The sequence below is a fragment of the Scardinius erythrophthalmus genome (assembly GCF_964197995.2).
Source record: "Scardinius erythrophthalmus genome assembly, chromosome: 5".
In the NCBI taxonomy this organism is placed as follows: domain Eukaryota; kingdom Metazoa; phylum Chordata; class Actinopteri; order Cypriniformes; family Leuciscidae; genus Scardinius; species Scardinius erythrophthalmus.
The window spans coordinates 42,684,204-42,699,537 of record NC_138225.1 but is presented as its reverse complement, the minus strand read 5'-3'; the positions used below and the strand labels follow the sequence as shown (position 1 = coordinate 42,699,537).

General features: G+C 36.5%; 1 protein-coding gene across 1 annotated transcript in view; it reads left to right on the top strand.

The window, feature by feature from the left end:
- The window catches only part of zmynd19 (zinc finger, MYND-type containing 19), a 50,993-nt gene extending 39,273 nt beyond the window's left edge, over positions 1 to 11,720 (top strand). Inside the window, exons 4-6 of the mRNA XM_081365426.1 lie at positions 7,416 to 7,556; positions 7,653 to 7,833; positions 10,207 to 11,720. Of these exons, the coding sequence (XP_081221552.1) occupies positions 7,416 to 7,556; positions 7,653 to 7,833; positions 10,207 to 10,350 (466 nt within the window). The 3' untranslated portion in view covers positions 10,351 to 11,720. The remainder of the gene's footprint in view (positions 1 to 7,415; positions 7,557 to 7,652; positions 7,834 to 10,206) is intronic.
- The last annotated feature ends 3,614 nt before the right edge of the window (positions 11,721 to 15,334 follow it).

Sequence of the window (15,334 nt, the reverse complement as noted above, 5' to 3'; positions counted from 1 at the left end):
GCAGGCAACCGCGGGTGACCGCAGGCAACCGCGGGTGACCGCAGGCAACCGCGGGTGACCGCAGGCACCCGCTTATTTTGGATCAACCCGCGCATCACTGGTGCCTATAAACAATGTCATGTGATATATCGCCCAGCCCTTGGTTTACTACGTTTACATATTTGTGCAATTTTGGCTCAGATTTCATTCTACTTATAAAACAATTCTAGAATCTACCTTAATCTTTCAGGTAATATTTATGCCAGGGCCATGTTTACTCTTTTTGTACTTGAGATGTTCACTGTCCAGCCAAAGTATTTTGATGTGATAGTTGTCACAGCTGTTAGTTTATATACAATGTTTCAATAAGTAAAAGTTTGTATTATAGTATAAAGGGAGATGCACTCATGTTTGCAATTACAAATGATGTGCACAACCTTTTATTTTTGCATTTTTCAATACCTCCAAATATGCTGCTCTCTTGACCAATAGAAAGATTCATACAATGTGGGAGTGTAATGTGAATCCTTTGGCTGCAGGAAGACCTTAACAAAAATATTTTGTGCTCATTATTGAAAGGCATATTGTTTAATTTATGTTATTAAACTTTATTCTAAAGTTTCAGTAAATATATTGTTTCTTCAAGCTTCAGGATGTCCCTTACACTGGCAGCATCTGCAAAAACTACATATCGTGATAAGAATCGAGATCGATCAATATGGAAAAACATATCGTGATAAAAAAAATTCCATATCGCCCAGCCCTAGCGGGGTCACATTAAAACATAATGAGCTGAGATGAGAACGACTGACATCTCTCTCTTTTCATACATATTACATAAACTGAGAATATTTGTTTTTTATAAAAATTACTTAATTTAAAAGAGAATTCAAGCTTTATGCCTGCGTGTCTGTATGCCTGATTGACAGAGTATTCGCTGAGTTACAGTTCATTTTCGGACGCGTTTCAGAATGCACTTCACTGACAGAGAGAAAGCAGAACTCGCATCATGTTTATTTTTCTTTATTTGGCAAAAAGCAAAACATGTTGTTTTTATTGTGAGTATACACAAAAATAATATACACTTAACAGGATCGGTTGATGTATAACACAAGCATGTAAGATCAAAATCAACAGATTATTTTGAATCTCTTTTGCACTGATAAGGGAAAAAAACAAGCAGATCACGCCGGCGTGATTGCCGACCCCAGGGGGTTAATGTGAATCAAACAACAAAAGGCAAAGAGAAAATCAGTCGCAGCTCTTGAATGATGTAAGGGTTAATGCCCGACGAGGTGTCCATTATCAGGTATTAATGGACGACGGCGAGGCGCGAAGTCCATTAATACCTGACAATGGACACCTCGAAGGGCATTAACCCGCTTATACCATGGTCACTTACGAAAGAAAGAAATATTTAATCAATTAATAATACTTGAATGTGTTTGAGTAAAAATCGTGAGGGTTTTTATTTAAATCGAGCGCACTATTTAATATCTCCCGTATACAGGCGTTGCCAAGCAACGTGGCCACAGCGACCCGACTGCAGCAGTTGATCAGTGAGTTTGAGCCAGCGCAATCATTTAGAACTGTCATCAGGCAAATTGACGGGACGCCTTTCCTAGGTGTACATTATCACTTTTTAATGGACACCCTGCAGCCAATCAGAATCGAGTATTCACCCAGACCATGGTATAAATAAGCTTTAATCTATCTATGATAAACTATGCAGTGTTATTTTAAATCTGACTTTATTAGATGTCTTTTTAGCCCATATTACTCCTGAACAGTAATGTCAGTAGACATTGCTGAAATTAAAGCACTGGGTATATAATTTGTATATTTGTTTAATTGTATACTTTTTTTGTTTGACCATGTGTTTGTACTTTGTTTTTGGTGTCCTATGTCTTCTGAATATAAAACACAAAAGCCTGCACCCTTCTGCATATAACATACATGTTTTATTTGTTTTGTTAAAGCATTGCTTTTTCATTTGCTATAGATATTTTTTACATTTCAAAATATAAAGCAATATTAATTGTGTTCTAAATTATTTTTTTCCCTTTTTTTTAATATAACAAAAAGAACTGATAAGAATACCGTTAAAGGAGAACTCCGGTCAATTTTAACATTGAGCTCATTTATTTGTAAATTTGGAGTGATGTCAGTACAGAGAACAACGACAAAAATCGGTGCTGCCTACACCGTGTTATCCTCTTTTTAAAATTTGCACCCTGTTGACTTAAATGGGGCAAGTTTTAAACCTGCTTTTAGCCTCTTAACATCCTTGATGTGCCATTACAAGTGCCAAGCCATGTGGAGTGATTCCTTCAGAGTGAACACGTTGAATCTGACTGCAGTAGAAAGATATCAGTGAAAGATATGAATAAAAGTGATGTTAATTCAGCCAGCTCACATACCTGTATTTACTTCCTGTTTTCGGTCGAAGTCCACAGTGGTCGATTGTCGAGTTCTCCACTGTTGCTTAGTTACCTATGATCACGCGTGTGAACATATACATATAATTGTATACAGTATTGTAATAAAACATTGTGAATTCTTTGGGTTTAGTTGCTGTGTTTTGGCATGTTGTTATGGGAATAGTGCATCCACAACAGGAGTTATAGGCCTACATTCTTCTGAATACGTAATTAGTTCAAGTTCATATGTTTGTGATTTTGTGAAAGCATAAGTTGTAATATTACATTTTTGTATAAATCAGATTTTTCTTATATAGGATGCATTCCATTGAGTTAATTAACCTTCTAGCAAAGCGCTTCAGTTTAAGGGTGTTCATTCAGCAATGATGTTTTTTTTAAACAGATGTTTACTATTACTGTAATATTAAAAAAAGGGTTTATTTTTTGTATTTTCATATTTTATTTATCTGTGGCACATGCATTTCTTTATGTTACCTAAGCAATGTTGTCCAATGACTTGTTTGCATTATTTAGGTTTTTTATTTATTTTTTGTCAGGCAATAGATTTTTTTGGTAAAACTTTACAATAAGGTCTAATTTAATGCATTTACTAACATTAACAAAGGTTATTGCTCTGTTAGTTCATGTTGGTTAATAAAATATTTGTTAATGTTAGTTCACAGTGCACAAGAATCTTTGGATCTTAAAAATGTCTTATAAGTAATAAATCCTGTAGAAGAATTTTTCATTCACTGTTAGGTCATGTTAACTAATTCTACCAAATGAAACATTGTAAAGTGTTACCAATTTTTTTTTTTCTATAAAGGAAGTCGGCCATAGGAGTGTAAAATTAATTTTATAAGATAATAAATCTTACACTGGTTCAAACTAGGCTACTGTATTGTATACGTTTGATTTATGTTGAAGTTTTTGGGACATGGCTTTTAGCGGTGAGCCTTTTGTTTTTGTAATCTGGCTCTCAAAGTAAATCGAAATGTAATTATCGGTCAAGAACTCGGTTATCGGCTTTCAAATATTAAGAGTTATCGGTATCGGGCAAAATTTCCATATTGGTGCATCCCTAACAAAAACTGTATTTTTTCCTTCTGGTTTCAGAGTGTTGAGGTCTGCTTACCAAAAGGTTACTTGTTAGAACTAAAAAAAACATTAATATGAGTCATCAACAGTAACACATGAAGTACGGTTGGCATGACTTTAGTTGAAGTATGCCACTTTTAGCCTCAGATAAAAATTCTACAATTATTTTAGAGCTCCTTGGATTCAAGTTATTTTCTTCAGTTTGAAAATTATACATTTATATACTGGATATGTAAAAATTATTTTCAGTTGTCAAGGTTTTTCTTTTTTTTTTTGTTAAATTAGTCATGTTGCCTATATCTTGTGACCCTTAAATCAAATCACACTCTTAAATTTGACAATTTACTGCATTATTTATTCACAATCAGCAGTAACTTAATGTTATTTGTGTAGTTTGCTTTTCATTTTATTAGTGTAACAACGCCCCCTACATAAATAAGACCATATTTGTGCATTTGTATTATTCTAAATGTCTTTAGGCTTCTGTTTTTCATAAAAAAATACCATAGTGTTTCCCCTACAATGTATTCAGCAGCGGTGCAGCGGATTTTCAGCGCCGCTGCAAAATCTTCACATGATCAGTAATATCACGACATTCACTTCATTCACTTACACACCTAGAAACACTGAGACATGGCGACCGGCGGCGCTGCTAATGTGATGGCTCTGAATCCACTTGTTGACAAGAAAGGAGGAAAGAGACACATATGGAAATATTTTCGATTAGGCTAATGTCAAGTTGCCATAAGAGGCCGTTCACATAGCGTGTTTTTTTGCGCTAATAAATTCGTTATTTCAAATGTATCTCATAATAGAAGCTACGCGGCGCACTCGTTTTTCCAGGCACGCTTCTGTTCATGGTTGCATAGCAAAAACAGACGCCACGGGAGAGCAAGCGCTTGTGGAAAGGAGAAAGCGGTACGAACTGCGAAACTGGTACCGAGAATCGTGGATTTTCTTAACCTTGGCTTGGCTTGGCTTTGTAATCCACATAAAATTCAATTACCAAAGAGCCTTAGAGATCTTCTATGAAAAGCCCATAAAAATTAAGTGTTAACAGATTGGGTGTGGCCTTTGCCATTAAGATAACATTTTCAATAAAATGTAAATAATCTTTTTCTGGGTTGTGCCGTTTAATTTTTCCCCTATCAATCTCTATCTTATTGCTGAAAATTAACACAAAAGAAAAACATGAATAATCCTGTCTAAAATTATAAAATGAAGGTTTCTGTTCATGGTTTCTGTGACCAGTTCAAGGTACGTGCTGCAATAATCATGCCTTGAATCTGTTGATGGTATGTCACATTTGTATGTCTCAAAATGTTAATTTCTATGCACAAAACTTGCCAGAAGTCATGGTTTAAGCCGGGTTATTGTAAAAAAAAAAATATTCTGGAGGTGCATACCCCCGGACTCCCCGCACGCGGCTTGGTAACAACCTTCGGCACGTAACAGCACCACTGCTGTAAAAATTTCTTGGGGAAACACTGCATTGACACAGTATACAGTGGGTGCATAATATTGTGCAAGTTGATATTCTGATCATATTTTTAAGAAAAGTCATGTTAACTGCAAAGAAAAAATGTGAAGATTTAGGTGTGAAATCATCAGGAACCCTCCAGTGCTATCATTTTCCAGAACTTAGCATACCTGGAGTCTCCAGAAGTTCAAGGTGTCAGGATCTCTGAGACTTTACTAAGGTAAAGAATCCTGAAATATGACCCACACTTAAGAATCACAAGCTGAAGAGTTGTGAAATGCATGAAGACTGTTTATAGACAACCTATCTTTCTGAAGACGTTATAGACACATAGGATGAGAGTGACTCTTGAGGGACCACCACCAGTTAAAGTCAGACAGAAGCAGCTGTGGCAAGGGAGTCGTGCTGTGAGCTGCTACTAACAATGAGCAAGACATACCTTTCAGGGTTAGGAGATGGACTTAAAATCAACTCCCAAAACTTAAGAGATTCTAGAAGATAATTTCTTCAAACAGAGGTACGAGAGGATGTTGTGCTGGTCCTTAAAGAATCACTCCCAACCTATCTGTCTATAAAGCCTATAAAAAAACAGTCTTCACGCGTTTCACAACACTTCAACTTGTGATTCTTAAGTGTGGGTCATATTTCAGGATTCGTTACCTTAAAAAAAGTCTCTGAGATCTTTTACTTCTGGAGACTCCAGGTAGGTTGCAGTTCTGAAAAATGGTGGCACTGGAGACTAAAGAATTCCAATTTTTTTATTGCAAAATGTATTCCAAATTTTTTTGTATGACCCTGCTCAACCAATGAGGGTTTTGCTGATGATTGGTCACACCTTAATTTTACAATTTCTAGTATTGCATTAGTAATGCATCCTTCTCATGAGTATTTAATAATTTTTTACTTTTCAGTGCAAGTTAAATCTTTTTTTGGCCCATTTGAACTGTAAAAGGAAACCTGCTGAATTATGCACACCTGAATATTAGGCGTTTTTCACTTCCAACCTTCCTTAAAGGATTAGTTCATCTCAAAATGAAAATTTCCTAATAATTTACTCACCCCAATGCCATCCAAGATGTTCATGTCTTTCTTTCTTCAGTGGAAAAGAAATTAATTTTTTTGAGGGAAAACATTTCAGGATTTTTCTCCACACAATTGGCTTCTACGGCAACCAGAGTGTTGAAGTTCAAATCAATGCCGTTTCAAAGGGCTTTGAAGTGCTTCAAAGGGCTCTGCACGATCCCAGCTGAGGAATGGGGTCTTATCTGGCGAAACGATCGGTCATTTTCTAAAAAAATTTAAATGTATATACTTTTTAACCACAATTGTTCGTCTTGTGCTGGTCTGAGACGCGCCACGCATTACGTCATCACGTTGGAAAGGTCATGAAAAAAAAAATGAAAATAATAATAATAAATTAAAACAAAGATGTCGGACGATTTTGAAGTTGGAAGAGAAAATGAGATTGAATTTTTCGCCTTTCCCTACCTTTTTGAACCGGAGTACACAGACAAATAACTTGGATGACGTGACACGTGACCTTTCCAATGTGATAACGCAATGCGTGGCGCGTCGCAGACCAGCACAAGACAAATTTCTTTTCCACTGAAGAAAGAAAGACATGAACATCTTGGATGGCATTGGGGTGAGTAAATTATCAGGAAATTTTCTTTTTGAGTGAACTAATCCTTTAACAATTATATATCACTTATAAATGATTAAATACAAAATTAATAGTAGTTAAGATTGATATGGTTTGGAATTGGTAAAATGTGTTTGGAAAAAAATATGATCAGAATATCAACTTGCATAATTATGTACGCACTGTAGTTACTTTTTTACCATGGTAGTGAGTTGCAATGCATGGTTTTACCTGTGGTTAACATGATCCAAATACTATGGAAGACCCTCTACAATTTTACCCTTTTAAAAATGAGGTTTTTACTAATTTTACTGGTGTTACTGTTTTTGTTATTTACATCAGCATCTCAGCTAAAGCTACTGCTACTATCAACTCAAGCTATTGTCATGTGCATTTCTAAGAGAAAAAAACATGTACTATTTATTAATTTGTGAAATGTTCACCTGTTTGGCAAGTGTTTGTCATGTTCTGACGATAAAGATTAGTCTGATGATGATAAAACCATACTTAACTGTTTGGTTTCTACAACTTTCAGTCAGGAGCACAAATCTGCCTTTAAGCTTGAAATAAAGATTGGACATTTATTGTGATAATTATCAATATCGACTGATGTAAAATTTTATCCTAATAATTTTTCGGCTTTATTGCCCAGCCCTACTTTCAGGCAACTCATCGACTAGTTGATTTTGAAAATATGTAGTTTCGCAAATGTAAGGTAAACCACGAAGAGGCTGTAAATAAGTAGACATCCATCATCTTGTTTTAAGTAGTCATGTTTTGGTGTACTTGTTCACAGGGAAAAGCACAGAGGTGGAATCGCTCCAAGTTTCCAAGTAGTTCACATAAACTCAGTCACAGTTGACAACCGTCTAGACAACTTGCGCCTCGTTCCGGTGGGATGGAGTCCCAAACCAGAAGAACTGTCTAGCAAACAACGGTAATTTAGATCCCACATGTGAAAGAAACAAATAAATATCTGCTGTTATCTACTCTGCTCAAATTGTATATAAAATGTATAAAATATCCTCTCTAGAGAGCAGTCGCTGTACTGGCTGGCCATCCAGCAGGTTCCCGCAGACCCAGTGGAAGAGCAGTATTTGGAGTTGAGTCGCACACGCTACTACAATGCCAACGGAGAGCTGGTGGAAGAGGAGGAGTGCTCCTGTACCTACTACGAGTGTCACTACCCACCGTGTTCGCTCATTGAGAGGAGGGTCAGTATGATGTAGACACGAAAGTCATTTTATGGGCATTTATTGGGTGTAATTTGGATGAACTAAAAAAAAAAAACTGGTCAGAAGTAAAGACGTGCATAGTGGGTTGTCTGAAAAACAAGAACATAAGTCTTACAACACAGGTGCATTTCATTATGTTCACATTGGATGTATTTAAAAACAGCTGGATGGAGTGCAAAAGAATGAAACGGAAAACAGCAGTATATCTTGATTACGTTTTTAAAATGTTTCAAGCACAAAAAAAGTAATGAGCGAGACAGCAGGTAAATATGCTTACATGAATATATATTTTTGGAGATGTCATGGATATATCTTTTTATTACCCAAAATGATAATTTCTCACAAAAAATGGATATTTTGAGATTATACGTTCTCATAGCACTGATAATAGTAATTGCTTTTATTAGATCATTTGATAAATTTTTACACAAAGCTGTGTATCTGATGACTCAATACTTGTGTGGCATGCATGTGACGCTTATTAGCACTCGCTTTGTTCCCACGGCTCTCGACCACGCCCTGCTTCCCACAATACCATTTTAGTGCACTAAAACCCTCTGAGAGGTCAAGTCATGTCTCATAATTCATTTTGTTTAAACCACTGCTGTGCAAAATATTAAAGGTGCTTTCGCACTAGCACTGGATTTGCTTGACATCAGAGTTTGGTTCGTTTGGATAATGTGAAAGCTGTTTTCTGAACTCTGGTTTGCACCTGTGAACTGTACCCGGGATCTGTCTAAAAAGGGTGGTCTTGGGGTATGGCTCATGTGAACTCTGCGACAGTTCGTTGCTGATATGAACACAATTGCACTAAATCATGGAAGTGAACCGCTATTTTGAATGATTTGATACGTTTTTGTGTTCTCACTCACTTTGCTGACAAGTATTCTCTCTCAAATTATTCTCTCTCTCTCTCTCTCTCTCTCTCTCTCTCTCTCTATAAAATATTACAATGAGACATTTTGTTTATTAATAAACAAGTGTTTTCTGTAAAAATGAAGTTGACAATACTGACTCGCAATCTTCGCAGTAGGCTAGTGATCGCACAGGGGAGAAATGCACTTTTCATACGGATTGCATAGTTTTATTTTGTTTTGAATGGTTCTGTTTAAAAGTAGAGATTTCTGTAGATAATAGATATGTTTCGCCTCCGTGTCGTGATTATGTCTGCTATATTTACTTTTTATTTATTAAATCCAGGAAATTGGATAATTAAACACTGATTAAAATTACGAAATTCGCTTTAAAGAAAGCCTTTGTGCTTTCTGTTTGAGGTCTCTGTGAAAGTTTTAAAGCAGTCTTTTAGTGCCGCTTTCATAACGGTCGCATCCGTAATTGAGAACTGTCACGTAACACTGAATTTATTTTTCCTCAAATGCGAACATGAAAAAGACAACCATCCACAACTTTATAACACTCTAGCAAAGTACCTCTTTTTGGTCAACATCCTCCTTTTTGTAGATGAAATAGTCCCAAATAGCTGATTTTGACTTCATATTATTTTTTTTTTTTTTTTTGTGGCGGATCCTCTTCGTCACCCATTTGTGAATGTTGGCTGTGAGCGGTGAGCTGTGGCACAGCGAACCAATCACTGTGCAGGCATGCGGATCGTGTAGGCCTATGTCACCCCAGCAAAAAGCCATACAACAAACTCGTTTACTGTGTGCTACCGTTCTCTTAATACACTATGGGTGCTACTACCCTTCACATCGCATGTTCTGGCGATGTGACTATCGCTCATTCGCACATCGCGATGTCGATGTTAAAACAGAATATCGTTCAGCCCTACTGACAAGTGTCACTGATGCATTGCAAGCAGAGAGAATCTACTGTATATCTCTATATCTAATTTCTGCTCAAATATGGACTCCCACTTACTTTAAAACATTTATAGTACATTCGCAGCAGATAGACGCAAGTGCCGTTATTGAAAACAAAACCAAAGGCTCAACCAAAATATAAAAGTGTGGGTTGGCTATGAATTTGCCGCCTTCTGCGTCATTACCAAGCAACAGGGGTCAACAAAAACGCACACAAATGCAAACGCACCGTGGTTCTGAATCAAACAATACAGTGATTACGCAATCCAGCAGGGGGAGCAATTGAGCTAAAGGCTAAAAAAAAATGTAAAGTATTTTTTTAGAGATACTAGTCAACTTAATTTGACTAGTCAGTTGTTGAACTTCAACCATGAACAATCCCATCGTAGTGACAAATTACACGTTTAAAAAGCTAAATGGACCCATATGATTTTCAATTAATTGTCATTTCAACACGTTAACTTTTTTTATTTGATTGAATCATTTATTTTAGTTGTGACAATATCTTGTCCTTATCTGTGTACTTTTCCAGCTGAGGGAGTTCAACATCTGTGGCAGATGCCAGGTGGCACGCTACTGCGGCTCACAGTGTCAACAGAGGGATTGGCCGGCCCATAAGAAGCAGTGCCGTGAGCGTAAACGGGTTCTGGCGCTGGAGTCTGAGCCAGAGCGATGATCCCCCTCAACCCCTGTTTGAAAAACAAGGGAAACGGGGTGTGGGGCGAGACTGGAGTTGAAATGCAAAAACTCACTGGTAGGCTTGGGAACAGTTTTGATGAGTTGGATGGGCCTATTGGGGGAACACATATTTCCCAGAACTTTCACATCTCCACAACTTGCCTATGGGGATTATGGGAAATGGAGTTTTTTTGTTGTTGAGAGGGAGGTCTTAAAAGCTCCACCTGCTGCTATGGATGCGTTTGATGAAGAAAAACACCATGCCGTCAACTCTTTCTCTATGGACTGCATTTGAGTATTGACAGTCATGCGCTCGCTTGTTCCATCCACCCTTCTGTTATGAAGTATTAGCCGCCGAGGGACAAAACTGCTGTACAACTGATGATGGGATGGAATACGGACCTCCTCACTGTACTACCCTTCCTCCTCCTCTTCTCCCGGTTGGACTTCTTGTGCACATAACCAAGCACAGTCACTCACCTGCCATAACTTCTACAAGTATACAGTTGATAGCTGTGCAAAATCACACCACCAGTATTGTGTGTGCAATGCCATTTTTGACTGAAGGACATGGTTGAAGTGGTTGAATGTGTTTTTTTTTTTTTTTTTTGCTTTGCTTTACGGGAATTCTTGGGAGGCGGTGTCGGGGAATAGGCCTTCCTTGGGAGGCAGTGTCACTTTTCCTGTCTACCTGTTTTTGAAATGCATTACAATCCTATTTACTCTTCCCACTCATGTCATGTTTAGTTTTACTTACCATAACAAGCACTCAGTTTAGAGGGATGTCCTGGGAAAAACTTGAAACCCACATGGAAAGTTGACTCTGATTCATGTTGTTAATGTGTACTAAGTTGGATGTCTAACATTTTCATTTGGGTCCCAGTCATTCAATGATTAGTCTTCTTGTTTGTCTTAAAATCTTTGTCAAAATGAGTTTAACTTATTATTATTATTATTATTTTTTTTTTACTTTTTAGAAATTTCTCATCTTGATACAAAAATATGTGCACACAAGTTCCAAGCGTGTCTTCCTCTTACGTCAAGGGCAACTCAACCAAACTGACGCGCGCACACAAATAAGCATGTATAATAGATGCATACATGTGACGTTTGTCTGTGTTCGTATTCCGAATAATTTATCTGGTTGGGGTTGAACACTGTGCACTGAATATCCTCACTTTGATTCTTGTTCTTTTCTGAGATATGGGAGTCTGGGGAAGGTTGGAGTCTGTTCTTTTTATTTTTTCTAAGCTATTACCATACAAACATTAAAATGCATAAATATGTGAATGGACAAAGTTTGTGATAACTGACCATCTCTTGTCACTGTAAAATATAAGAATAAAATTAATGAAATAAAATCTCAAATGTGTAAAGTTTAATTTGGTTGCAAAGTGTCTGTTTTGCCCATATCATGTTCTCTTATGAGGGATGTATGTCCTTCAATTTCTTTCTGTTGAACCAGGGATTTGGGCTATGTTGTTATTCGGATGTTCGCATTCTACACAATTTGAATAATTTTGATATGAGTCAAAATCAAGCTTTAAAAGCACCTACAGGATGGTGAAAGTGAAATTGAGGACAGGAAAAATATATAGACTTCATTATTGTATTAACTAATTAATTAATGTATTAACTAACATGAACTAACAATGAGCAATACATTTGTTACAGTATCTATTGATCTTTGTTAATGTTAGTAAAAATCCAGCTGTTCATGTTAGTTCAGTGCATTAACTTATGTTAACAAATACAACCTTTGATTTTAATAATGTATTAGTAAATGTTGAAATTAATATTAACTAAGATTAATAAATGCTGTAGAAGTATTATTCATTCTTAGTTCATGTTAACTAAGGTTGTTAAATAATGTTAACTAAGTAACCTTATTGTAAAGTGTTATTACTTAATTTGGTCTAATTGATTTAAAATTTAAAGGTGGAGTATGTAATATTGACAGCTAGCGGTTGAAATGGGTACTGCAGTCCAAATGCAGCACATGGGTTGACACTGACACTTGGAGGCAAGGAGACTTAAAGGGGTCATATAATGGTACATGCACTTTTACAAGTTGATTGTACTGAAATGTGTGTTGGCAGTGCCTGTACACAACCATCATAAAATGATAAAAATCCATCCAGTGGTTTTTTTTTTTTAAATCTTATGTTTCCCCCTCTCCTGAATCAAGCTGTTCGATTTTGTGACGTCACAAAATCGACGCCCTTCCCACAATGGTTGATTGGCAGCAGCGTTTCAACACAGACCCGCCCTCGTGAGCGAGCTGTCAATCATAGCCCGCGCCAACCGGCGCGTTCATTGCTGATAGCTGGAGCACTGAGTAGAATGGCGTCTAAGCGATTGTGGTGTTCTTGGGTCTAATAAAGAACACAGCAGTCATTTTGATGTTCCTAAGTCCGTACAGCTGAAGACGCAGTGGCTGAGTTTGTTTTCGAAGGGAACATTCCCCGCGATCAACGTCATTGCTTTCATGTTTGCGCGAATCATTTCACCAGACTGCTTTACAAACGAGGATCAGTATAAAGCTGGTTTTGCTAAGAAGCTGCTCCTGAAAAAAGTTGCACCTCCAGAAGAAGTGAGTGAGTGTAACGTTTTATTAACCTTTATATTAATCTTTGCAAATCGCTTGCTGCAAGCTTCACGATGAATGCGGCTATTTTTACACTCAGGGTACATTACGGCATGTTTTTATGTATGACGTTCTCAATATAATTCATAATCCCATGTTTATAATAAACAACGCGTTATGGTTATTGTGTTAAATTGTGTTACAAACAGTGTGCGCACAGAACAGAGGGGCGGAGTGAGCAAAGCTCATTATCATTTAAAGACACATGCACTTAAACGGCATGCTGAAATCAGAGCTGTTTTTGAAAAATGTTTTTGATTAAAGTATATTACAAACTTTTAATTTAGACCCTAAAGAATCATATTAGCTTGTACAAAAATGACATTATATGACCCCTTTAAGGTGATGAGTTATTTATTTGTGTTTTAATATGCTTACGTTCAAGGAGATTTTTAGATGGATGCTTTTTAGGTCGGATACAATCTTCGATCTCTGACCCATTTGTTTATTGGCTTACATCATGGCTGCAATATATGGAATTCCAACTGGCAACCTGGAGTGTCGAAATACTATTGGGTAATCTGGCAGTGGGCAGAATCACAAAGACCAAAACAAAAACGAACATTCCGACACGGAAAGCACATTTCAAAGTAAAATTACTGGCTGTAGCATTGTTTTTCAGAGAAACGAGTACATAAAATTAGCATGTTTCCTAAATATCTGCAAAATTATGGTATTTCTATGCTTGCTTGAGTATTTTATTTTATAAAATAAATGTCACTTGGTTTGATGATATATTAACTTGTAATGATGTTGTTCCGAACCTGAATGACTTCTATTTTGAGAAATGTCTTTACCACAGTTGAGTAAAAAAAATCATGATTTTTTAGTCGTCACCTTCATTTACATAGCGCTTTTTACAATACAGATTGTTTTAAAGCAGCTTTACAGTGATAATAGGAAATAAATGCAATATATTGTTTTGGCTATACAGCAGCTCTTGAAGAAAGTCATTGTCTAGTTTAAGTAAGTTTTTAATTGATTAATTTTCTGTTGTAAAGATCATTAGTTATGAACTTAGGGGCTGCTTACACAACACTGTTTTCAACTGAAAACAGAAAACTTTTAAGCTGGCTATATTTAAACCTCTTATTAAAAAAATGCAACTTGATCCTAGAGAATTAGTCAATTACAGGCTGATCTCAAATCTACCCTTTCTGTCAAAAATACTAGAAAAGGCAGTTTCCTCACAACTGTTCCTTTTTTCTTTTCTTTTTTTAAAGAAATGGTATCTGCAAGGTTGTTCAGTCAGGATTTTGACCATATCATCACATCTCTTTAACCTAAGACTGCGCCCATTAGAGTTGCAAATGATTTGGTCTTATCATCCGATCATGATTGTATATTTCTATTAGTGTTACTCGATCTTATTGCTGCATTTGATACCATCGACCACAACATTCTTTTGAATAGACTCAGAAAGTATGTTGGCATTAGTGGAATTGCATTAGCATGGTTTAAATCATACTTATCTGACCGTTATTAGTTTGTAACAGTAAATGAAGAGATGTCATTTCGATCACAAGTTCAGTATGGAGTACCTCAAGGCTCAGTACTAGGACCGTTGCTTTTCACCCTGTACATGCTACCCTTGGGAGATGTCATTAGGAAGCATGGCATTAGTTTTTACTGATATGCTGATGATATTCAGCTCTATATTTCTTCATGCCCCAACAAAACTTCCTGATCCAAATGACAAAGATGTATTAATGATATTAAGAAGAGGATCTATGACCTCTGGAAGTATCTCTTTCAATAGCTTAGTCGGTATAGGGTCTAATATACTGTACATGTTGTCGATTTAGATGATTAGTTTAGAAAATTTAGAAAGTTTAGAAAATTCTTCTTCTGTTATAGCAATGAATGAATCGAATTTCTCCTCAAGGAGACTACAATGCAAGAACGGGGTACTGATGTGATACTGAAGTACGGTTGCATAGTTATAATTTTCTCCCTGATATTATCAATCTTGTAAGTAAAGAAGTTCATGAAGTCATGAAGATCTGCTGTGCTGCTTGAAACGTCTGGGGTTGAAGCTTTATTTTTCGTTAATTTAGCCACTGTTTCAAATAAATACCTAGGGTTTGGTTTATTTTCTTCTAATAGGGTTAAAAAATAAGTAGATCTAGCAGTTTTTAAGGCCTTTCTGTATGCATTCGTGCTCTCTCAAAAAAGCTCTAGTTTTGTTTTCTTCCAGTTGCACTCCATTTTTCTGGCTGCTCTCTTAAAGTCCAACTGAAATCAAAATTGACCCTATTTACTTTGTTAGCGCATATTACTAGTCTTGTGGTGAACAATTAATCCATGCAAGTAAATACACAGAAAAAAATTGTTT